Source organism: Anopheles moucheti, chromosome 2 (assembly GCF_943734755.1).
Source record: "Anopheles moucheti chromosome 2, idAnoMoucSN_F20_07, whole genome shotgun sequence".
Taxonomy (NCBI): Eukaryota; Metazoa; Arthropoda; class Insecta; order Diptera; family Culicidae; genus Anopheles; species Anopheles moucheti.
The window spans coordinates 58,000,606-58,027,627 of NC_069140.1; the positions used below are offsets into that span (position 1 = coordinate 58,000,606).

Genomic DNA, 27,022 nt, shown 5'->3' on the forward strand with positions numbered 1-27,022 from the left:
AGTTATATGAATTAGCTCACGAGAATACTCAGCCACACGGCGGCATTAATCAGTTAGTTGCCGCGTACTACTAAGTCACTGTGTCAACGTTCCTCGCTCTCGCACACACTAGAGCTATTTAAATGTTTACACGTTTTCCAACGAGCCAACGGACAAGACTATAGTCTAAGTATTTTTTGTACACTTGAAAACGTACACTTCAAACGATACTATAATTCGTAGACAACGCCACCGATGCTTTCTTGTTTACAAATTCTCTTCTTGTTGTTCGAAAAACTAGTTTCCTCTTCTAATAGTGGAAGTTGGTGAAGAATTCCAGCTACACTAACCTTAAGTAATGCCGTGCGGGAGAATCACGGTTAGACCCTAAACGGTTTGAATGTTTGGGCAAACGGACTGAAATGTTCGTTGGGAAGTGCCAGCGTATCGTGATGGAGCTGGTGCTAGCGGTTCGTCTTTACGCGCTTGCGCGGTCTCTGTTGTCAATACGCAAACACATGGTTCCTCTATCGTACGTTCGCGTACGGGGTTGAATGTTGTTGTTATCATCTTACTCTTCATACGGCTGCCTGCAAGAGTTCGACTAGAAAAGAGTCCCAACCACGACCCAGATGCAGCAGTATTCGAAGAAGATTTCAGCGTAAAACAGTGACTACACTTGCCGAAACGCATCATGCCGTGGGAGCGACCGAGCAACGTACCTTATCCGAATGTGTGGTGGACTTTTGATGCTCCCGATCCGGATTGTGCGGATGGTGCGTTGGTTACGTACCGAGTAGAGGATTTGACGGAGGATCGATTCGAAGATGCCATCAAGCTGTACACTGAAAATTTTCTCGACGACGAACCACTTTGTGCGTATGGCCGAGTTCGGCACAATCCGCTGTCGTATGAAGAGGTAGTTAAATTCTGGACGTACGTATTTGCCGAGAAGATGACCATCGTGTGTTACAAGGAAGGTTCGAAAGAGTTGGTAGGCGCTAACCTGCTGTCAGTAAAGTTTGCCAACGATAAAACGGATATATCTGATCTGGTTAGTATGATTTGACCGTATGATGATTATCGTTCGTCGAGAAATATCTCAAGTGGATATCCCTCCTTTTTGCAGATTAAATCCGATAGTATGCAAAAATTGGTGGCAGTCAACGAATATATGACTGACACGGTGAATCTTTTCGAGCGGTACGGTGTCGATAGGTACCTGACGGCATACGGCCTTAGTGTGAACAGTCGTTACCGGGGCCGAGGAATTGCCACTGAGATACTAAAGGCACGCAGACCGATTTGCCGGGCGTTTGGTTTGCGACTTACGAGCACCAACTTCACGGCGATCGGTTCCCAAATACCAGCTGCAAAGATTGGCTTTCAAACGGATCTAGAGATGAAGTGAGGCGCATGAAAAGTGAGTCGCAAAGCAGAATTACTTACTAACATTTCCATCCTTCCAGGTACGATGAGTTTGTGAAAGTTAATCCCACGTACACATTTGAAGGCATTAAAAGCAAAAGTCTTAAGCTGATGAGCCTGCCGATAGAGTAAGCATCCTCGTTATAGAATGTGAAATAGTTGTGTGCAGCTGTGTTTAGTGCAGTGAAATGAAATAAATAATAATTTTGCAATATTTAATGTTGTGTGCGTACGCTTGAAGTACATTTACCAGCGATTGTGATACGTTATCTTGATGCTGTCACGGATGATATGCTGGCAAAAGGAATGGCTAGGAATGGTTAGCAACTGAACCTGTATGACACGGTGAACATTTTCGGACATATCTTAATCTTGTGTACATTGCACTGATCCACTGATGGTGATGATTGGTGTTTATGATGAAACATAATATACAATTTCTAATAAACGTGGTAGAGCCAGCCAAGCTGATGCAAATGAAGCATTATCACAACATTTAGAGTATTTGTTCATAGTCAATGATCTTTTCTTCTGAGTGTCTTTGTCTCAAGTGGAGCGGTTAACCAGCTTCGATATTTCACTGAGTGAAATAGTTTTCGCAAATTGTACAGATTGCATTTGAACAGGTGTTACCAGCAAAAAGGAGTTACCTCGAATAGTCTGAATGAGAGCCCTGTAGTAGCGTGTGATAGTAGAAAGCACGGTTTACTACTTTTTTTGAGCTGTGGAAAGCTTTATGTTTTATGTGAAAGTTTGCAATCATATAGTGAAGGTAGGGGACCGCTCCCCCGACTAACTAAACGGGAACATTATACAACTGAAATAAGTCAATAAGGTCTGGCCGTTCTAACGAAAAAAAAACCGTTAAAATTAATCACGGTGAAGGCAAATTTAAACCATTCGAGTAGTGTTCGAAAAAACGCAAGCAGCGTTCAACTCGAATCAACCCGTCCGAGTACTTGTCGGGAATTTGTCAGTTGGGTAGCAGTGAGCGATGCAAGAAAGTGTGCACATGGTTTTATTTTTCAAGCAAATAAGCTCGCGCATATTGAGTCTCGATGTGAGCAAAACAATCATTTGAAATCGAACCGCTTGACCGGGAAGACAAGAAAACCTCGCAGACGCAGATTTGTCTGTCTGTATTGAAATGTGATTACAAACCGGAGTGCGAATCAAGGTGTGAATAAACGAAATACGCTAGAACTTTCTTTTGCTATGCAAAAACACGAAATATCTATTTAAAGCAGCCAAAGTTAGTGTTTCTGTGTATCCCCACTTACCCCATCAAGCGAAGGGTGGAAAGTGGATGCTCCAAAGTGGATAAACATCGCAAAGTCGATGGTGGTAATAATTGTCGGTTGATGACGAACATGTGCTGCCGATGCTAAAGCATCAATAAATAACCAAAATCGAATATGTGTGAAATGTGAATTGTTGTTTGCGCACAAACAACCAACTGTTTGCGTGTTATGCAAATTGTATGCTCAATAAGCTGTGTGATATTTTGGCCAAGAAATTATGCATTTTTAAAGTTTTGTGTGATTGTCGTTGATTCTGGTAAGAAACGACTCAGTGTTGAAGGTGCAAATCAGTGCAATGTAGCGACGAGTTGTACACAATCCATGTGTGTTATACAGTATTATGTTCCACAAACTGTACCAAAAAGCAGAAAAACTCTTTGTTTTCTTGCACTTATTTCACGCGAAACGGACTACTGATTTTAGCTGTTGGCTGGTAGCGCGGTGCAAGGTAGTGTGATCTGTTGCAGCAGACTTGTCCAACCGTCTCGATGCATATGGGTGCCTGTGCGCGGAACGATGTGATTTTCCGACACTGCAAGGAAACATACGTCGTGCGGAAATAATCACTTTGCCCTCGTGCGTTTGTTCCACACTTAAAGTACACGATTGCGCAAGTGGCTAGGTTGTTGGACCGGTGGCTACGTAGCCGCGTAGCGTTGTTGCTCCTGGTGGACATGGTTCGTGAATTCCTAGCTAATGAGTGAAAACATACTGCTGGACATACATACTACTCGGCTTGCTGTGCGAGTGGGTCCATTCTTAAGCGAAAGCAATTTGCTCACAAACTCGCCCATGCAGCTGTTTAAAATCAATAGCTCAAGTAAAATTAAAATACATGAATTTGCATGTGACAAAAAGAAAAACGACGAGTGGCACATGATTGGCTCAGAAATCTTCGTATCGCAATATCAGTTAGGATAATTTGCCTTCGGTTGTTTTGCAAATGAGCAAAATCTCAACAAAATTGTGAAGCTTATCGAACCTCCAGCCACACATGCGTATGATGCTGCACACATACAAATTCAATCATTCCCTTGCAAATCGTTGCCCCGGTGCGCAGTGGTGAAGCAGTGCCTCCATCGCCATTGAGCTGGTTCGCCGATGATCGTTCGGTTCGGTTCAAAATAATTTTTTTTTTCGAACACAGGTACCATTGGCCGGTTTTCAGGTTTGCGGCCATCCGCGACTTCACCGAAATGACTTTCCCGTGGAGAGCAAAGAAGCAACAAACTTTGTTAGAGAAGAACTTCTCGGTAACACGAACCGTTTGCCAGTTTTGCGCATGCTGCGCGACGCTCGACAGGCCAAGCACACTCTCCAAAACGGTGGCGGCCGGTCGGTGGGCTGTGCGTCCACGTCGAGTCGGTTCAATTTGAATGAGACGTTTTTTTTTTCTCTTTATTTGTTGCTGTTGCTTTTCTTCATTCGAGTTACTTTTTTTTCTCGTTCGAATCACCGATCCGTTACGGGTACGTTTCGTTCGGTTGGGCAGAAAAGAAGCGGGATCTGTTCAGGTTCGGTTGAGACGGTTTGTTGTTGTTGTTGTTCCTGTTTTCTTCAATCTGCCCTCTGTTTGCCGACACTTGTACCAACCGCGGAAGGTGTGCGTGCACCCGGGGTTCATACCCAACGGTTTTGGTCGCGGTTCAGTTCATCTGACCAATGTCAGTGCCCCACAGCCCACGAAATTGGCAGAATTGGTAATTGGTTGTTCCAAGAAAATGTGAAAATGTTTTTGTTTCGGGTTTTCACCATGTAATGCGCTACTTTCTTTGCTCTAACACGCATCACGTGGCCGTCGTTTTGGATCTATTGTGCTGATCATTCTAGGATCGTAACGAAGTTCCTTAATTCGCACACAAGGCAATGGTTTGTAGACATCATTTGAGTGGTTTTTCTTCTACAAAAAATCGCATTTTATATCAGCGTATTAAATTTCATATGTAAAAATATTGCTTTTTAAAAAGAAATGTTTTATAATTAAATTACCCAGCTTGTTTCTAACGGTAGCAGATGATTATTTGAGAGTGCCATTTAGCTCCAGGAACGCTTCATGGGATAATTTTGGTGAAAAAATGATCATCAAAAATTTCATTAATTTCTGATAAAATTTGTCATAAAGCGATTGCAGACAGGCTAAAGAATGTATTCCCGAACAAAAGTCGATGAAAATGAAACAAAAATAAACACAAACATCAATCATTATAATGTTTGCGATCTATTGTTTGATCGATCTGCGAATTGATCGCGCAAACAAATTCATAATTCTATCAAAAGTTCCGCATAATTGTGATGTTATTATTGCTTAAACCTCTCCTCACCGAACACGTAACACATCCGACGGAGCGATAATTATTGAACTTTTAGCTCCATATTTCATTCCTTCTTTTCGTGTGATGTTTCCCTTCCGTCCGAGGGTTCGCTCGTCTATTGTAACGTTTGTTTGTTTACTGTTGCTACTCAACAGCAACACTTCGCACAGAGCGATTGTTGCGACCGAAAATTGCATGGCAGGGGGAAAAAATCCCCTCGAATGGGTACCCTAGTGGTTTGTGGCATACAAATAATTGATTACATTATTCCACCGTGCCTCGCGGTCCCCGGGTAACTGCCGCATTGCCGCGGCACTCTGCGCCAGGCTTCGTTTACAAACTTTCAGTGTGACTAAATAGTCCCGTTGGTAAACCGCATAAATCAATAGTTTATGTCATGGCTGCAGTACGAACCGTGACTTTTTTGTTCGAGTTTCCACACACACCAGCCAGCTAGGTTGATCGATTCGGATCTAAACTCGATCGATCTCTGGCTGGGAGTGGATATAGCAATGATGAAATGAAGTCATGCGAATCATACGACGCATTTTCCATTATGCACAAACCTCTTTTTTTTGCTGCTGCTGCTGCTACCTCCGCCAATTGCAAAGTTCTAGGTGAATAACGTAGTGGGAAATGTGTGGACAAAAAACTAGGATGTGTGCGTAGGCTTGATTTACAATCAGAAAGTGCTGCGTTGTGGCTGTGTTTTTGCTATTGTATTTCACCGTAAGTGATCTCCACTCTTGTTCCATCCCTTTTTTTATTCAGTGATCAATAGTGATAGATTGACTGCCACAAGTGTCGCGTTTCCGGTCAGCATCATTTCCGTGTAACGGATCGTGTACGCGTCGAGTGTCATGTAATGGTGAGTATTACTGAACCCAATTTTTCATATATTCGTTTACCTTTACCAATTGCGGAAATTAGAAACTGCTATATTGCATAACACGTTCATCCGTGCCCGTTTTCGTACGTACCATTGGCAAAAGAACATTCGATGTTGGATGTTTTATCGTTCCATCATTCTGCAGCGTTCCACCATATTTATTACAACGCGTGGGCCTTCTTGTGATGTGATTGATGAATGTCCAGGAATAATCCGAGCCGCCTTCCATTACCTGACGGTCTACGTGTACGTCATGAAAGCAACTTCACGGCGCACGGCTTCTTGTGTCTCACCGTTTCCAAAAGCAGGGTGCCAGTTAGTGACCATTTAACACATGGCAACACCACGCTGGTGCGAAATTGGCTCCGGCAGAAGCAACGTGTGAGGTTTCTTTTTTTTTACTGCCCTGAACTGAGCCACGGCGCGATGTGCTCTGGCCAGCGGTGTGATTTAAAAGCTTTTCTAAAACCAACCATACGGTCGGTCCCGGTGACTTGATCAGTCCCGTGCCCGGCAATAAAGTTACGATGACTGCGAGGAAAATCTACAGCTGATTGAAGCATCAATCGTACGGCGGGACAGACGTGATTCAATGGGGCAGAATCCCACAGAAAAAGGAGCATGGAGGAGGGGCGACACGCTACGCAACATTGTCGTTGTTCAAGTGCAGGTTTGCCTAGCGAAGGTGTCGAAACAACGCGCACCCTGACTGGAAACGTACGATGCTTCCCATGAAACGGGAGACGCTCGTCTCTGACTGTGGATGGCACATCGGCGTCGAGCATTAGTGCTTTTGTGTGAGCTTGTGTGGGGGTCCATTGATGTATCGTTTGAAGCGCTACATAAAGGGACGTACGTTCCCTTTTTCCGGACGCTTGACGGATTAAGCAATCGTCCCCGGGGTCGTGACGGTGGTGCCTGATCACGAACAAAGCGGTTCCGGTCGTCTCATCTTACCTGCCCCGAATAATCCACGCTGGGTGTGGGCAAGGGAAATGGGTTTTCGAAAAAGACAACTATATGCACAGCATATTGTTCTGAGAGCATCCGTCGAAATTCTGAAATTTGAGTTTCCGATAACGATCGTGTGATGTTTTGTATTATTGAAGCTTCATCCAAAGTTGGGATCATGTTACATTTAACGTGTTTTGCTCCTTTTACAATTACAATTTTAGTTGGCGACAGTTTATTGCTGCTACACTTTAACAGAGGAAAATGGAAATAACAACACGAATTGATAATCAATAGATGATTGCAAATACATCGGCCCCCCAATGATTACCCCATTTCCATTAATCACCATAATCAACGTGAGAGTTGGGCAATGTAAAACGCAGCGTGTAAAGATGTGCAGCTACTTTCTTCTGCACGTGTAAGTTCTTTTGCTTGCCTCAGCATTCATTACACTGACCTTCTCTGGGGGCGGTTTTGTAGCGGTTGACCGTTCACGGGGCCCGGTTCCAGTGCCTAAGCTTGAGAAAACTTTCGCGTGAGCGGCTACTTTCAAAACCACAACAAGCTGACAGTCATGGTGTTCGAGCCTCATTGTTGCGTCCGCTCGGTCCGGCCACAGGGAGTAAACACTTTCACTTGTTGAAACGACCATTTTTGTTGCTTTTGTCGCACCACTACACTTCCTTGCGGAACGAGAATACTCTTCCGGCTGGTACTCCCGGTCGCGATGCAAAGGATACGTCTGACGGTGGGTTCGTTTCGTTACGCTGCATTGAAGTCTTTCGATCGTTGCACGGAAAGTCGTCGCGGAAGTCGCTCACGGTACGTTATTTGCACACGAAACCGAATCACGCGTTGAATGTTTTACGCCTAGCTGGTGGGTTCATTCTTTCTCATTCCTATTCGCTTCTCAGCTTGCGCTAACTTTGAACACGGCCAACTTTAGCAGAATGTTCCCAAACAACAACATATGATGGTGGGTGGTCTTCTGAATCGCGTCAATATGGGAGGAAGATATTGTGCATACTAATTTGGACATGCCCCGCGCCGTGCCCCTTGACGTGGGCACCCTCCATCACATCCTCTCCGTTTATTTGTTCCCAGCCGTTCCGCTCAAGTCGGAATCTTTTCCAGCGTTTGACTCAATTGTGAAGATAGATCCGTTTTGGTCCGATCTGGCTTATCAGCAAGCCAACGATCATGGTGAATAAACAAACGAGAGAGAAACTTGTCAGAAGAATAAACAGTGACAAACAGCTGAACCCAACGGCGTCCACCTCGTGTGGCCGCACAATATTGACCAAGTTTGTACCGATTTTGTATCAGTTGTTCGATCGTAGTTTGCCCACAAACGCGTCAGCGCGGCATGTATTTGTTCAACCGCGCGAACGTCGATGGGGGGAGACAGCTGCAAAAATCTGTGGAAAAAAAAAGGAAAATATGAACGTTCTATTGCCAACTCATCGCTGGTGTCGTTTCCTCCCCCACCCCCACCCCCCCGTTCTGCCTCTGCCGGTACCAATTGAACTGATTTGTCATGCCCCAACCGTTCCCAGGAGAGATTTCCCGGCTCCCAGTGCGCTTGACGTTACGGTTTTATTTCCCACGGTTTGGCAATGATTCAACTGCAGCGGGTACGCGCCTTGTACCGTGCACCTCGAGTGTAGTGGAAATATTTATTTAGGCCGAATGTAAGCAGGCCAATCGAGCCTGGTGCTGCCACAAAATGCCGTTGACATTGGAAAAAAACACCGAACGCCGGGGGTTGCAGGGAGCGTTACGGGAGAACCGATTGAACGGGTAGCAAGCGTACGACGTTAATGCGCAGCTGGAGAAGTTGTGGATTTATGGTCGGCTTCATTTCATTTCAGGACCCGCATAAAGCTGGGTCATGGCCCCAACCGTTCTGAGATATCGTGATCGCTCTCGTGCGGGGAACGGTTCACACCGCTTGGGTGAAATTAATAAACCAATAAAGATAGATTGTATAAAAGCGTTACCCCTCACTGGCCACCCATGGGTGACGATGTCCGGTGCGTTGCTGATCCTTCGCTCGCGGCTCGACCGCCAAACCGAACTGACGACGGAAAAAAGTCATTTACTTCACGGCCACCTTTTTGTGGGCACTCCCTGCCGCTCGCGGGCGATCCATAGTGTTGTGCTGTGGCGCCGAGGTTATGTTCGTCCTTCCCTGCTAGAAGGGTTGCAAAGGTTCGGAACTCTGCGGCATGGCAAGGTAACCGCGGGACGACGCTACAGGTAAATTATCTTCTTTTATTTAGGGGTGGTGATCAAGATCAGTAGCGTTTACATCATACAACAATGGTTAGCACTATAAGGGAGTGATTAAACTTAAACTGTTCTTTATTATCAATGACAATGGTAATGGAAAAGTCAACAAACATCAGGCAGTGAAGTAAAACTAGTGCCATAACTATAAATTAGTTTGTACACCAGTCTATTACGGCTCTCTTTTTTTGCATCTTGGTTCAATGTTGTGCCTTGTTCCGTTGCTCCCCGGAAAAGCAGTTCACATAACTACAGTAAAATTTCATACAAACAATGTTGCCACCCATTTTTAGCATCACCGGCCAGTGGCAGGTAGTGTGAACGCAATTAATTAGCTATCCTTTTATGGTTGCGTTGGGTCGTTCCATTTCCAACACTACGCTACACTTTTCTTCCCAACACTCAGTGCCTGGCCAGTTTTACGCCCTGGCTGACCTGTCAAAAAACCACTCTGCTGCCGATTGTATTGATTGCACGCGGCACGGCACCGACCGGCCGAAAGCCGGAAAGAAAATGGGAACTTGCACGGGCAAAAGACCGCAAACAAAACAAAACAAAAATCGCCAATGAAAGAAACGCGAACCGCGAACACTCACGACTTTTCCAAGGCGGCAATTACAGGCAGCCGATTTACCATCATCGCCAGGACGTTACTAGTTATCACGGTTATACCCGGTAAGGGGCAAAGGGGGAAAACACTCCGGAACCGGACAGCCCCATGACCATGGGTGCAATGTACCTGCACCACCCCGCCATGCACAACACAGTGCATTGACACGCTGGCAAGCTAGTGCGTTCGGTTGCAGCAAGCGCATCCAGGGAAGGTTTGTTTTCTTTTTTTCCAACCTTCCAGCACCGACTTCCTCACGAATACGTCGATGGAACAGTTTGACAATATGGAAGGTTTTCCCCTCCATCCCAAGCACGAACATCACACTTCTCCATCCAGCTGGCTCAGACTAGCTTAAGCTTCACGGGGCGTTTTTTTAGCAACAGACCGAGAGAGAAAGATAGAGAGTGAGAGAGAGAGCGAGGGTGTCATGGAGACGACGAGGAGGGCAGTGAAAACATCGAGTATGCATCGGAACGAGCTGGAATGATCGTTTGGAGAAAATAAAATGTAGGTCAACAACTCTCCAACGTCAGCTCAAACGTCACCTGCATCCCCCCCGGGTCGCGTTCACCATCTTCGTCCGCAGCATGATCCGCTCCCACTCTGCATCGGTCCTGGCGTACGTGTGTGTGCGCGAGATCAAGAAACGATCTTTCTCTAGTTCTCGCCGGGAGTGATCCGGTTGCTTCGCTGTGCCACTATCGGTTGGGTGTTTTGTTCGATCACGGCGTAACATAATATATTCAACGATGCACATTCACCTGCTACAAATCTCGCAGCATCTCTCTTTTGCATTTACCCGCCGCTCGTGACGTGCGTCTCAGGTACGGCCCGTATTTATGGTGAATTATCGTGGTGGAAAGTTTAAGCCGTTGAGTGCTGCCGTGCTTTTTTGCGTGTGTGTGGTGATATTACCTTCGTAAATTAGTGTACCGAAAGGAAGAATTTTTATCCTACATGCACTAGTTGCCGGAAAGGAGGAAATAAAGCTGACAGTGACCTCCTAAACCAGCCCAAACGAATCGTGACGATGCGCGGGACCGAATGAATGGGGCATGGTGGCCTTATGCGGCAGGACAAGCATCAGTGTTGGCCTTTGGCAGCGTAAACGAGATTGCGGCACGGCTTCAGTGAATGTTAGAATCGGCTACAGCGTCTACCACACCTGTACGGCGATGCTGAAAATGGGATGTTGGTCGTTACTTTCCGATTGACACGATTCGCCCGACAGTGCCGGCGGATGAAAGGAAGCCGAAAGCGGGACTACGCTATAAATGTTGCGCTTCAGAACGAACACTCCGCACTCGGTGCGCGTTCACACATGCACCGTTGCATTGGCATAAAACCGGGCGTCGGCAAATGCAGTCGAACCGATCGAACCAATGCGGGATTGCGGCTTACAGTGTTGGTGAAATCAATTACAATTTCAAAGGAAATGATGCCGATAACGTGTTGCTTCTATTGCATTAAGCGCAATGGAGCAAGCGAACGCTTCTGCCAGTGACAGATAAAGTAGGCGATGAGAATATGCAACAATTGGAAGAGATGGAAACTCTCGCCACATGTTGAGAAGTTGCCATATTGCTGCACACATTTACAATATGATCTGGAAATAGTGTTTTTGACAATACGAATTATTCTTTTGTTTATCAGACAAAAAACAGACAAAATAAAACAAAACAGACGAATACTATTTACAATATAATATATACAACCCCAGCTGCTGCCTTATCGGCACACATCAACCTCAAAACGTACTTTATTATTCCCGTAATAGCTCTGGTGACAGTCACAGGCCTACGTAAGGGAGCTGGATTTGGTCCAGATGAGATTTTGGACCGGCCTTGTCGTGTGAAAAAAGGCGCTGCTACCAATACACCACCAGGCCACTCCATTCAACGCCATCACCAGCGTTAATATATACGCGTACTTACCATGATTCGCTGGCAGCGACGCTGGTGCTCCGACAAACAAACCCGTCTCTATCGGCTTTACGGGAGAATATCACGAACACGAAGAAAGTGCAAACTCAAAAAATTCGAAAAGAAAAATCGCTCTCTCTTTCAACGCTCACCCAGACAAGTTCTTGGGCTTCTCGCACATTGGCAATTCAAAGATGTTTTTATCCATTCGGTGTCGCTTTCGCAACGGTCCCAAAACTGATAACTAGAAAAAGGGTGAACCGTAGTTGAAAGACCCGGGCCCGGAAACAGCTGACACAGAACCCGCAACTTTGTGTGCAACAGCGTGTCAATCGCGCGGTTAATCTAATCGTCGTTGCGCAGGAGTCGCAGCATTTAAGTCTCTCGTACCGGGGGGAAGCTTTGTGAAATCGGTGACGGTGCGTGCATGTGTACGCGTGTGTGTGTGTCACGGATCATTCGATTTAAGAGGACGGAGAAAAGCGTACGAAAAGGTGGACAACACCTTGGCCGACACGTAGCCCAGGGTCAGTCAACTTTCGCAAAGCAGCACTGTCTCGTCGGGACTACCCTGATAGCAGCGGTGGTTTAAGATAGTGTAACGTTTTTCATCTTTGCCGTCGTAGGTAGCAAACACAAATCCCCGAACACTATATTGGAAACGATGCTAACCAGCTAAGCGAACACCCGAAGCTCCCGAAGTTGTTTGACACCGGCAGGTTGGAGATGCCCAACATTAAGTATTTAAAAAATAAGAATGGTTAATTACACGGCACATTAACAGTGAGCTTGCGACTTGTGTGACGGCACTCACCGGGCGGCTGCTTCCGGTTCCGTGCTACAATTTGCAGAAGCCAGAAGCGACTGTATGTTTGTTTTTTTTTTGTTACAATTCACTCACATTTCACCTCTCGTCTTATGCGTTTAACTATTCCATCTGCCGGAAAATGTTGATTGCCGGAAGAAGGAATGTGTGTTTCACCTGCCAATTTTGATGAATGGATGGGAAGAAGCAAAAGGCTAGAGCTGCCGAAAGCGTCAACGAATGCTGGTCGTCAGGTGCAATCGTATTCTGGCATTCTAGCAACGGCTAGGTGTAGGACAGCGTTAATGCTTGAAAAGCCGTTAGCGAAATGGGCCCCGAGCTCGGCTTACTAGAAGATCATGATCGTATCGCGAACCCTCACGCAAACTCGGCTCCATCAATATCGACATCTCTCAAGACGGTATCGAAATATTGCCCGGTGCTCGTGAGGCAGATTTCAGTTAAATCGGATTTGAAGAGATTTTTTCTCGGGCCATTGTGTTCCGGTCAGGTTTCAGGTCCAACAATGTTCAGCTCCCGGGGCCGTGGTTAAGAACACTTCTTCTGGGTTACTGATGAGGGCCATGGATAAAATAAACGACGACAGGTACGGCAAGGAACATTCTCCCGAGTTCTCTTTCACACAGCGGCCAGCGAACGAAAGATAAAAGTGGAAAAGTCATGTGGCGGATATTTTTATACTAAAGAATGAAATATACAAGCAAAATGCCGGGTGTTGTAGGTGACGCTAGCGCGCACCGTATGAGAAGGTGTTGATTTCATGTGTTCGTTTCCCACAAATAAGACCCTGGGCGAGAAATGATAGTAGTGAACCGTAGTGACTGAATACTCCTGTCCGAACAGGGCTAACGGTGGAACCATCCCAGCGGTATCCTAATGCTGACCTTTGCGGTGACCAGTAATCAACACAAACATTTAAAATGCCTTTTTTCACACGTGCTTTTATAGCCTGCTGACCCTGCTGGCCCTTTCTGTGGCTGGTGCGGTGAAATCTACAGGGCAGCAGTGATTTTGAGGCCCACTCGAAGACGATGTTAATTGAGCGGACTTTGGGAAAGCACCAACATCGAGCCATCGCGTCTGATGCGAGCCTGAAGCAAATCAGCTATTACGGAGACACACAGTGTGTGTAACCCAAATTTCACAGAACGAGGTTTATTTCTTTTTGTGACTCTCCTCAGGCTTTACGCGAGCGCTTTCTTTTTACGACCTGCCTAACCGGGCCTCTAGGCAGGCATATCGCGATGTGCGTTGTGCTGCAGGTGAGGCAAAAGGCACCACAGGGCGCAGAAAAATGTCTTCGCTTTCGTAAAGTGACATCCGTATGTGGTCACTTAAGCCTCTCCGGCTCGATGATGCCGACAAATGAACGAAAAGTCCGAAAAAAACAATCTCCCAAACAGCACCAGTCGAAGAATGGCAGACGGTCTTGTCTTGCTGAAATCACCGGCTATCGCAGCCGATCCCACATCCTCTTCCCAATACCACAATAGGTGCTGTACTAATGTAGGACGATCGAGGGTGACAAAGATGACGATAGCACGACGACAGCCGATGGCACAGATAGCATAGCCCGGTTCGAGGCATAAATGTCACTTTAAACGTTTAACAAATAAATTATTGTACTCCATGGTTTACAATGGGGGGACGATCGCGCAGTGTGCACTCCACCGGCAACAGAGAAGTCCTTCGGGAACATTTTTACGTTCGGAAGATGTGTTTCTTTGCGTTTAATTCGACACATCCTAAAGGAGCTCACCAAAATCGCCACTGTTTCAGCACAAGCTAAACGAAGTCAGGCCACTTCACATCAGCACGAGCTAGCCGACTTCTGGCATCGAGATATGGGGAAAGGGCAGTTGGGGAGGAGTGCGAACAGACTGGTAATCGCTTTGGAAAGCGTAAACTGCTGCGTTAGCACGCCATTCGCGAAGTTATATTAAAGGATTTGTTGCTCGCTACCTTATCGGATTATTCGGACGACAGGCATTACGCTGTGTTTTTAATTAGCTCAGTGATGTTTATTGTTGCGCAATGTTGTCGTTAAATCGTTAATTGACGACGTATGAAGCGATGTCGTGATATGATGTTTACAGTTCCTACAGAATTCGTATCCTTCAGAGCTTCAGCGCAGTTGGCGTCCCCATACACTTTGCATTATTTCAACCCATCATTCTCCAAAAAAAAAAACAATCATAGCATGAAGGTACCAGATACCATTGTAATGTGCAATTCTTTCATATTTCGAATTTCACGCCTCCGTAGACATCGCTTTCAGGTTTTGATGCAAATGGTGTTTGGTGTCACTGGCAAATAATTACTTCAAGAGAGGACGCTTATGGAAGCCACATTCTCTGCTCCGCGCTCCCGTGCACGACTTCATGGTTGGCAAACGAGCGCCAGCATTGTCACAGCACGACAGTGTGCGGCAGAAATGTCAAGCATGTTACCGACTTGTGAATGCACATCACGCTGCCGACATGTGACACGATTGGCAACAAATTGCATGCATCGCTGGGATGCTGCCAATCTCTTCCTTTGCGTGCCTTGGCCTGCCCCAGACATTACCATGGCCATCTTCTTCTGGATCGAAGCCGAAGCCCAAGGCTCGTGCGGTGGGCCCCGCTTCCCCACATATCGGGTCTGACACCAGTGACAACCCATTTACGGTCATTACCGATTATTTTCCGTACTGGTTGCTTATTCCGGGGACGCTCTTTTGCGCCGGCTTTATACAAAAATGGAACTTCCAAGGCATTTGTCCAAGGCGGGTTGTTTCCACAGCCCGAGCACCCGGTATGGAGGGAATTAATTTCATAACCCTGCTTGCGTTGTGCCCATTTCTTCGAGTTCCTTTCACGGACTCACCAAAACATAAAATAAAATCATCTCCCAAAGATTGCATGGCGGTGGTTGGTTGCGAACGTGGCAGCTGCTGCAAGCGTCGGTCGGTCGGTTTTTTTTCTGCCGTATTGCTTTTCGGCGCCCGACTGACGCGCTGATCATAACATCTTTTATTGCATTATAATTGATTAATAACCGGGTAAGGCCCTTCTGATACGTCCTATGGTGATCGTTTCACTTTCATTTCCCGTCCATGGCGTACATCTTCCGCCGACGTCTGGGTGCGCGGTGGCCCCACGCACTTCACGATCGCACCTTTCGAATTGTTTGGCCATTCCCCGGGTTTTTTTTCGTTTGCTTTTTGCTGTGTGGTTGTATCGTGTCGTGTGCAAACTTCACATCAATCCTTCCATAATTGGACCACAGCGCACGAGTACCGATCCGTGGTTCAACCCGCGCCTCTCGCTGTAGGTGGGTGTTTTCTAACACGGAACAATGATGATAAAAAATTAGCTAGTGACCTTTTTCGCTGACAGATCCCGGATGCTGAGCAGATCACTCAGTCACGATTGTACCTTCGCATCCAAATTAAAAGCACTGAACTTCTAATCACTCAAAGTTGTTTTAAAAAAAAAACCTTCTAAAAGATGAGGCAGTGGCGGGCTGACGAAAATATATTATAACACAGAAATAACTCATCATCCACACCAAGAGTCTTCACGTAATGTTGTATCACTCAGTGAAGCTATAGTCAAAAGAACTAATGACAATTATTACTAAGGTATCAATGGTTGGCCAAATAAACCAGAACAAGGCTATACCACTGCTGATACCAAACTGACAAAACATCTTCGTTTTCTTTAAAGACACTACATCGTTAATACAGTCTTTTAAGAATACAGAATAATGAAAGTATACTGCGTGCCAGAGAAATTCGCATAACTCGAATTCCCTTTATAATATCGTTTTTATTTAATATTCAGCGATCGATTTTTTCTTTCAACAATTAAAGCATTTTTTTAAAGAAAATTAATGTTTATAATATTAAAATGTAACGTATATTTGAGAAAATTTAAAATAGATAAATAATAAATTCAATTCCACATACAAAATTACACGAACTGTCTAAAGTTGTGAGATTTGTATCTTGAATTCGCGTAACTCGGATAGTCAGTTCATAGAATCCAGTCATTCTGTAGTGGCGGTCGTGGAATTGGTCCAGATGGTATTTTGTACCGGTCCTATGGTATGGAACAATCGCCGATACCAAATACACCACAGAACCCGTAATTATACAGATAATTCTGACATAATTGAGTTTAACTTAATTAAAATTACTGCATTAGTAGTAGTGTTGGGTAAATCACAATCAGATTCACGAGGCTGAATGAATCTTTCCCAAACGAATCTCAAGGATTCATGAATCTTGTTATAGTCGACTCGTCATTTGAATGACTCCTCACTGCGTTCATCACTAAAGATTGATATAAATGACTCTTTGCAAAAGATTCATTAAGCGAAATACCATTTTAGTAGTATTTGGTAGTAACGGTACACTATTTCTTCATGTCTTATTATTCAACCAAGCAATTCGTGTCATTTAGTGACAAAATGCTTGAACGTTCGCTTGATGTATTACGTCGAACATTTGGTGCTATGTGGCCAAAGATTAGCTGAATGTCCCAAACAAAATTATAGCAACACTCTGTAACTTTGTGGAAAGTTTGAAACACTTTTGCTCACCAACCTGTAATCCCATGTAATTCGTGTTCGCAAGCTTTGTAGCAAGCAAGCATTACGTAGTTTTTGAGGATATGCATCCAAAGTTCTGTCTTCGCGAGGTGCGCACGGAATGTGTCGCGTACTACAACAAGACAATATTTTTTTGTACCGACCGCTCGGTAGAACTTACACTTGAACCTTCTAGCATATACGTGTGCAAGTGTGTGTGCGTGTGTGTGTGTGTGTGTGTGTGTGTTTGAAGGGTTTTATTCCGTGTAATTCAAGCTTTAGCGTGATTTTGCGGCGTGGTCGTCCAACATTGCAAGACATCGCGAAGCCGCTTGTCAATGTAGCCGTGCCGGGAAGAGTGGGGGTGAAAAATATTTCCTCATTGTCTTCGAAACCGTTTTTGGATCCGTTTCGTGAGATTAGTGACCGTTTCTTCGGTGCTTCGTACAGCGAGCGGTCGTGCGCGGCCGCCGGTTACATGGCATTGCCCACATTATTCTATCGTTTGGCGAGATCACTAAACGGCAGTAACAAGTTCATATCCACGCTTGTTTCCTCTTTGGCGGTTCGGCGTCGCCCGTTGCTAGAAAGGTTGGGGTCGTTTAAAAAAAAAAATACGTTCTTCACATTATAGTATGCCATGGTTCCATGGCTTCGACCACCATTTTTGCGTCGCGTCGCCAGGGCAACTGTGCTCAGCTGATGACGTTTCCCGATAGAAAGCCAAGTGCCTGGCTCGAATGGGAAGTGCCTTGGGTTTGTTAGCAAACACCGTCGTTAAAAGGTTACTAAACCGTTCCTGCCGCATTCTACCGCGTGAATTCATTCGGCATTGAACTTGTTGCCAGCCCCGCACCACACATGGGCGATACCGACCGGAGGGCGCATTTACAGTAACCCGCAATCTGCAGCGCACCACCGGACCAAATTAACATTTCTTTCATCATGAATTATTTTCCGATTGATCCGGCGATCCGCATTCGCTGCATGGTTCGACCTTAGCAGACCTTTGGCGAGGATTCGCCATGTACCGCCGCTCCGCGTTATCAGTTTTAAGCGATCACAGTTGCAAAAGTTCCCTTTCGCACTCTCCACGCAGCGTGCGCTCTATTCAAGTGCGGAATGTAGGCACTGTGGCCACACATCAAATTAAAGCACAAATCAATGACGCCCCAATGGCGGGTTGGGGGCCCTTCCATGCCATCCATTGCTGCGTTGCCGCGGTGGTAGCTGTTCGGGTACGGGACACTAACCGTACGACGCCAGCAGTACAGCCAAACTCTCACTACTGCTGCCTGGCATCGGCACAGGTTCCCGCAATGCGCTGCTAGCAGGTTGGTGCCCTCCGATCAACATGTGCAGTTGGCTGCGCGCGCGAATGCAGCAGTGTATATTTTGATAACAAGAGGTCGACCGTTTTGGTACATACCGAAAGCGCAACGAAAATAAGCAACTCGCGGAACCTGTTTGCTATTGCCGTGTTCCCGGGTCCAGTTGCCTTGGGCCATGTTTTACACTTTTTGCTGTTTGCATTTATATTTTCCAGCTCCACTCGCACTCACGCACTCGCGCTGGCAGGAATGTCTTCTTCGCTTGCGGTAGGAAGATTTTACGCACCATGTCAACGTCTTCGGGGACCCGGGGGTTTGCGACCGGGTTGTTGTTCCGCCCGGGCACAACATGCATTCAAACCAGTATTGTAATAAGCTGGAAAACATTGTACCCGATCACGATGGGCAGGCAGGTCCGGGGACAAGTTCACGGCTTTTTTGTACAAACCCGTGTATTTCTGTTTGTTGGTGATGTTTTCCATTTTTTAGGCTTGGCTGCTTTTTTTTTATTTATTTTGGGCTAGCGCGTTGATAGCGCAATGCACACCACAGAATTGTTGGCGATAATATGTGCAAGGTAACCGTTTTCCTTCCGAAATCCCGGACAGATCTGACAATGGGGCGAACATTTGAAGGCAGCGATCCTAGGCCAATTCTCACCCATTTTGTGGAACGAAATTCACCGATCCCTTCCCATCATTAACCAAAATGTATAACGGATCGCATGCCCTGCGTACAAACTCCGTTCGAACCGTTCGTCGATTAGATGGGGACTAGGTTGGAAAATTTGCTAGATGGTTTGTGAAATGGTTTCTTCCACTATCCACTATTTTCTCCCAAACGATCATGGTACACGTTTTGCACGGCAATTCTTTCCATCCGCACGAAACCAGCACGAATTTCGGAACAGTTTCCAAATGTATTTACGTCATCATCAACGCCATCATTATTTTATCATAAACATTCACATAGTCATCGACGCTAGTGGTCGGTAGTTTAGGCATTATGGTGATCGTTTCTGGAGGGAACGCCACTGGGACTGTCAGAAGTTTTTTCAGTTTGATTTATGATCTTCAATGCTTTCCAAACATCGTGCAAAGCAAAAAGGGGAACGAAGTGCATGATTGGGTTTACCCGGTAACTAGATCAAATCGTACGGGATTAGCATATAGGTTGGAAGAAAGGGTTTCGTCACTCCGCTAGTATGGCGCGGCCATTTGTCCAAACACTGCCAAATCACCCTAAAATAAGGGTACCTTCAGCAGTGCAATCCATCATATTTCTGTAAGATTGATGATAATCAACGCGAAAGACTTTCGCCATATCAAAATGTAGCATCTGTAAACCGATTGAAAATAATTGTACAAAGTGTTTTTCGATGTGGTGGCCATCATCAATATCGGAGCGATCTACATTTTTACTCTTTTTTTAAATTTCGAACAGCATTCTGGCTTGGCAAGAAACACCATCGTTTTGGGTTTTACATCCCTAATCAATAGCATTCTGTTCCATCTTTATGATATTTTTTGGCGCAGTCGTGAAACGGTTATTACTTTCTCCTGGCATACGTGAACTAGCGGCAATGATCGAGCAGGATGCAAGCAACATACATTAGTGTAACGCTTGTTTTTTTATCGTCAAACTTTCCACGCACAATAACAATGAACACGGGTTCATGTTTGTGTCCCGTTTCAAACACTCCTCTCGGGCCTCTCGAGCCGCGTTCATGTCGGAGCGGGATGTTAAACAAGCGAGGAATGATGCTGCACTTCCTAAGCATTTGGAAGCCCTTTCCAAAAAACCAATCTCAATACCGATTGACAAAATGTAGGTCGCAACTATCACTGATGGCAGCTACCCACCGATGAAGCGCTGACTGGCCTTCTGACCTTCGCTTGATCAATCAAACCAACCACAGTCGATCGAAGAAAGGTTTCCCTGCGTCGCGCTGCTGCTGAGGCGGTTCCACTCCATATCCGGTTTGGATTTGTTTTTACAGCTCTTTTTTTTGCACTGTCTGTCTGCCTGCCTGCTCTCATTTACCGATCGCCATTCGAGATCTTGCTGCGCGATACGATCGATGCGATGGACCAGCTCGGAGGAACACGAATGTGACTGCATCGTGCGGAAATCAATTTCATTAAGATAATTCATCATTATCAAACCATTAACCGACTTGATTACCCCACATTCGAAGCCAGCCAGTACGCAGCCAGTGCTGTGGCAAAAACTTTCCAGGACCATGCGTGCTCCGAACGTGCCAGGCACATCCGGGTGCGCTGCGAATGAGTGAGTAAATTCTCAGCTACTCCTTCAATTCGTTTTCATTTGCGGATTGCGTTACGCTGCGATCGGGCGTAACGTTTTCCCTTTGGACAGCACCGTCTTTGAATTGTCGGTAGATAGCGGCCACACCTTGCCGTGGTGATGGATCGCAATGGTGTGCGCATGTGGAAACGACGTCAACGACGACGTCAATTTCCAGTTCGACATACCGGCAACCAGGCAGCGGTAATTAATTGTGTCTCGGAGAAAACGGCTTCTTTGACCGAGGTCTGCTTGCATCACTGCTGCCCCAAGCCTATCGATCAGAAAGACTGGATGCTGAAGCAGAAACCGACCGTGTTCCAGTAATGCAATCGCTCATTACCAGTGCTACATGTGCACTCTCACTTTCTGACGAGTGCTCCCTGCTTTAATTACGGGCAGGAAAGTTAAATGGGTCGAGTTCCATCATTACGAAGTCAGTAAAACCCTTGTTGCTGTCGTATATAGGGCCTTTCTATGTGGCACTGACGACATGTGGAAAGACATAAGACATAGTGGTTTCAAAATGGTTTAATGAAAAATGTTTTGCTGTTTTCAAATAATAGTCACACACAATCACAATTTCAGAAGCATTTCAACCTTGTTTTCTTGCACCTAAGAATATGTTGATCGTATTTTATGGCTCGTTGTTACAAACGATACATCATTTACTCAGTAGCTAAGATGCCTTCAGAATTCTTCGAGAGGTTCACAGAGTACCGTTAGATGTCTGCGATGGTTTGATAATCCACCAGCAAAATGCAGACGTAATCGGTTCATACAAGTCTTCGATACGATCGGAAAATGATTCCAACAACTTCGTAAAACACCAATAGCCGGTGCGATTGTTTGCCATCCATCTCTATGATAGACAACGTTTCCCAAGCATCAGATCATGATCTTGGTGTCTCACGATGGTTGGAAGATCTCAGACCGCAGACTGATAGCACCATTTAGGAAGGAGCCAGAACATTCTGTACATTGATGCTGTCCGCATTGAAACATAATGCTTCACACACAGCATTCTTCCTCTCCACACGCGTGAGCATGAGCCCCGTTTCGATATCATTGGGAAAGGTTCCCCAATTCTGGAACAGGTAAAGGCGACCTTATCCATCATCACCGATTGGTCGCGGAAATCATAGACGAAATAACACGAAAAGACGAAGACGCCAAGGATTGAAGGCTTGGAATGTTCGCGCGCTCCGTACCTCTTCATGCCGGAGAGCGATGATGTTTGGTGGATGATCCATTCCATCCAATACAATATCTCGGCATGGATATCAGTGCCACGGTCTGACATGCTGGAGCCGAAGATGACGATCGAGCGGATGAGCGAAAACAATAATTCGCCGACCAGAGGATAAAGGAAACCGGGACCGGGACCGGGCTGTCCGCTTGTGCGGTGAGGGAACCGTTCAAGAGGCGGACACGTATCTGGCACCGTTCATATCCACGAAACGAAAAATCGTGCTAGGGTAATAATAATGTTTTCAAACCCGGGCACCCAGTTTGCTGTGGCTGTTCCCGCTAACACAGACCACAGCGCAGACCCCAGTGGAAAGAAAGCGGGAATAGTTGCGACGACGTTTTGGTGCCACAGCACCACCCGCGTTCAGCAAAACGAGCAAACGGTGTTTCTATTCCTGTGGTTGGCCCTGTGACCTGCCGGCAACAGGCCCATTCCCGGGCAAACGTTCGTCGGCGGATAGGATTGCGGGTTGTGGGTGGAAAATTCAGGTCGTACTAAACCATTTTTCTCCTCCGATGATGGTTTCGGGTTTTCCAGGACTGCTCTATCGGATGGTTATGATCTTTCGGGCACTGCGTTTTCCCAAGCCTACCTCGTACCCGTTGTGAGATCGCAGCAATTACTGCAATTGCCTGCAATCGGTTTCTCTATTGCCTTGCGCTGGTTGGGCGTTCCGTCCCGATGTCACGCTTTTCGCCTGTCGGACTTTGTGGACGACGTGAAGTACCCACGACGAGTAGCAAAAGAAACCCACCCGGTTCTTCCGTTCGCAATATTCATGTCGTTGAATGCTTTCGCGAAAGTGCATCCGCCGTATTGGCACGACAATTGGCAGAGGGTGTGAGAGCGTCGCAATGTTTCCCCGGCGTCATCGTTTGCCGTACGACAAACAATTTTGGTGGCTGGCCGTTTTTCACTTCACGTTAACCATAATAGGCTCGCTCTGATAGTGTCTATCCTGTAGGCACAATCGGGTCAACTGCGTTAGACGACACCAATTTCTTGTGTAGGATGTATTGTCTCTCACACTGTTACACGCCGAGCTTCTTCGGCAGACCACGCGAAGGACTGATCCTTTGCTGAAGACTCAGTGCGACGGTAACGGAGTTTTCTCGCTGAAGCAGAGGAGGTGATTCGTCCCGCTTACCAGACCTTCCCGCTAGTTGCTCCTGATCCAATGCTTGGGAAGCCTATTCAGACAGAAGGGGGTAAGGTGCCGAAAACTAGAGCTCTGATAAATGAAACTTTCACTGTTCGCTGTTTCTACTTCAATCGATTTACAAAAACTGCTTTTACCCAACCAAAAAAAGTCATAGCTTCCTTAAACTATTTTACTGCGGCTTACAATGTTACATTTTCATATGGTTACTTCGATTCAAAATTCCAAAACGCAACACGCACACTTCTTGTTCGAGGCTCCTGTAATGCACCTTTCATCGTGCTCAGTTTATGCGTCTGATCCAAAACTTTACCACTTTAGTGCGAAAGATTTCAGCTGCTTTTGTTTTACGACATACGGTCTAAAATGAAACCGATCGAGGACCCAATTTGGTGAACTCTCCTGCTAGCGATGCTGTCGGAGTTTATTGATTAAGATTCGATAGATTTCTGCACTTCCACAACACTACACGTGACGCGTTTGGTGTCTTCACTGCAGGGCACGCGAAGCGTTTTGCGTCCACATGCCCGTTACTCATGGAACATGATCATGATCGTGCACATTCACCCGCAGGTAACGGTGTCGCCGGATGCCTCCTGTGCACGAGCTGCCTGAAGCTCGGTGTTGCTATTAAAAGTAGGTCAATTATGGTTCATAGTTCAAGCTATGGCTGGCTTCTCTCATAGCGATGCTCGAAAACCATCCTCGAGCAGTACGGAAAGAGAAAGGATGACCATGGTTGGACCCTGTGGAAAGACGATCATCACGGTTTAGAAAGGTGTCTCGCGTGCAGTATCGTTCGAATGTGTATACGGTTTGTTCAATATCACACCGGCTCCGAAGGGCTGGCTAGATGTTGCGTGAAGCTAACACAACGAGAACGGTAACACTGCTCGGAGGCCAGCTGGCTTGACTTAAGTCCAGCATATCTTCAACACTGTCGCTGCTGCCTCGTGCTACCACCGCTCGGACAAACAGCTTCACTCCGGGGAAGATAGTAGCAGCACTGTACGTACAAATCGCAATCGTCCCTCCAGGTGGGAGATGGGTAGCTTTCCGTTTTATGAATATTAATACTGAACAAAAACCACTCGACACTGCGGGAGCATACACGGGGTGTATGGATTTTATTACGCTTGAGACAATGTTGTTGTTGTGTTACTCTAAACCAATCTGCCCCTTTTTCCCCATACTGCTGTCGAGGACGGGGGTGTGGTCTTGTTGCGATGTTTTAATCGTGCTTCACGAGATCCTTTCCAGTGCGTGTGCCTGTGTGCTTGTATTAAAATGTCGTAAACCAGACATTAGGAAAGAAAACATTTCCCCAGGGCATTTCAACGGTCTCAGGCATCAACGCCATCAAAGACATCGAACTGGGTAGACAAGATCTTGGGGTGGCCCGGTGGCATGATGGTGGCGGTACAGGTCTTCACACGAACGGACCGGACCAAAATCCCATCCGGACCCAATCCTCCGTATGCGCGAATTATGCCAGAAAATGGAAGACCTAGACCTTTTGAAGTCCTGAAGAAGACTTAATCTTTACAGGATTAAGTATAAATATCGAGGTAGATCGTGTCTGGTTCTTCGAAATGTTTTGTTCGTTTATCGTTTAATTTCAAAATGGGCTTTTAGTTAAAGCGTGTCCTACTGGCCACCACGGCAAACGGTATTCATCCCGCGAGGGGGTAACCCGTCATAATCGTTATCAATATCTGCAACCTCTCGAAAGGCTCAATTACGCCCAACCGCTTTAAAAAAAAAACGGAAAAAGGCAAACGCTTCGTGTTGGTTCCCCGGTTCCTTACACTTGCCACCAAATCTGTACTATGGTTTGTGTCTGCATTTATCGCGTTTATTATATCCCGCTGCCCCGCACGCATGCATTTGCATGCTGCGAAAACGGTTTTTTTACTGTACCACTGGACCCCAATCGCTGTTATTATCCATTTTCGGGTGAAGCTATGCAGGCCGGTGCATTTCGTGCACGGTTCACGGTCCGGGAAAGCGTTTCGCATTTGATTCCGGAGGCGAAAACCTTGCTCCCCCCTTTTCGCGTAGGGTTGTGGCTGGCCACGCCACCAGCAAGCACCACATTTGGCCAATGGTAAAAAGAGAGAGAGACAGAGAGAGCTGAAACTGTATGTGTCTGCAAAAGGAGTAAATTACATTTAAATGAAGCGCACGGTTAGCTGAGGGTACTGTTATTAAAAATAATCATCTTGTTTATTTCGCTTTATGTTCGGTATGCTGAAGAGCTGCCGTCAAAACCTACGACCAACTGCAACCAGAACTGCAGGCCCGCACGGTAGAACCGTGTAGAGACAAGGCGTTCGTCGTCGTTGCTGACACTGCAAGGACTGCATCGGGTTTTTGCGTTGGAGATTTCTTTCCATTTTTCTCTCCCTCTCATTTCACTATTGCACTGTTGCAAAACAGTCACGCTGCGATGGAGCATTCGCTGCTTTTTCTTTCCCGTTTTTCAAGAGGGCACTTTTATAGCTCTAGCCGTGCCCCCTGCTCGAACGGTGCTCCCCCCCCCCCCTATCCCCGCCGCGTTCTGGTCGGTTCATGCACCATAAATTTATCGACACTCACGCGAGAAAAACACAACCACCGTCATCGGCTGCGTCGTCGCTGACGAGGGTGGGTAGAAGGGGAGAAGAGAACGACCGCCATCTCCGTCGGTGTCTCTGTGGATCCCGTGCCTTCACAAAACTATTAATTAACATATTACATCGGCGTGGAGCAGGAATTGGGAATGAATTAGTTGGTATCGATGAAACCGAACGCTGCTCCCTATGGCCGTGTCCGGCCACCCGGACGCATCCGCCATTCCGCCACTTTCGGTATCTCGTATCTGGCGGGTAATATTTATGGCAAATTTATGCACTATCGCAGTGTGTCAGCTCGCGAAGCTACACGGTGTTCCTGGGTGGGTGAAAACAACAATAAAATCGAGCACGAGATCGCGATCACGAGCGAGACCCTCCCGAAACATCTTCTTCTGGGTGATCCTCCTGACACACCGTGATTTGCCCGGGACCGCCAGGATAGCGAGCGACGGGTAAAAGGGGGATGCGAAAGCGGTGGACCAGTGCACCATGGCATGTTTCCGGGAGCACACTAATGATCGCTGCACAGTTGGGGGTGTTGGATAGAACCACTCATCTGACTGCGACTGGTCCAAACTGGTCCAATCATATTCCTGTTCCATTGCGCCTGTAGCGATAAAGTACTATCTCGATCTTCTTTTCGTAGTAACTATGCAAACGAATCGATAGGGTGCTACTTCACGGTGTAACGTGCCCCATACGCGACGGCTTTCAATCCATTCCATGTCACTTGGCACAACAATGAGAGCCGAAACATGTATTGATTCGACTGCCTGAGTTCGGCTTTTCGAAAGCATCGTAAAATCACCTCCAATTTCAGCATTACCTTCACACTGGTCGTCGATTCGCGCTTGGTCTGGCTGCTGTTGATGAGCGTACCTCGAAAGCAAGATTGCTTTGCCACCATTAACTAATGACCGTTATTTTCAGTTCAACTTCCGACATAATTATTTTGCCCGCGCACATAGTAACATTGCGCGGGCGTGCGTCATTAAAAAAAAACACGCACACACACACTTCTTCATTATAACTCGCTTCTGCCGGCTGCGGAAGATCGAAGTAGCGTAGTGTAGAAACAGACAAAAAACAAATCCAACCCCTTTCCATCACCCCGTTTCCTCTCCGACGGACGGCGTTATTGAACGAAATTTGGAAATTGCAGCCGCAATTATTGTGAGTATTTATTCTGGCGCACAGATGGACTTTCGAGGTTAAACGTAAAGATCACGCTCACCTCCGTTGGTTGATTCTAGAGCAATCCGATCGACAT

The 27,022-nt window shown here is 46.4% G+C and overlaps 2 protein-coding genes across 2 annotated transcripts in view; both read left to right on the forward strand.

Annotated features, from left to right (window-relative positions):
• LOC128299646 (coiled-coil domain-containing protein 18-like) overlaps positions 1–27,022 on the forward strand; it is a 37,729-nt gene that overhangs the window by 2,402 nt on the left and 8,305 nt on the right. The window lies entirely within an intron of this gene.
• On the forward strand, positions 531–1,791 carry LOC128299647 (uncharacterized). Its single transcript, XM_053035664.1, has 3 exons — positions 531–1,033; positions 1,109–1,386; positions 1,449–1,791. The coding sequence occupies exons 1-3, from the start codon at positions 674–676 to the stop codon at positions 1,537–1,539; spliced, it is 729 nt and encodes a 242-aa protein (XP_052891624.1). The 5' UTR covers positions 531–673; the 3' UTR covers positions 1,540–1,791.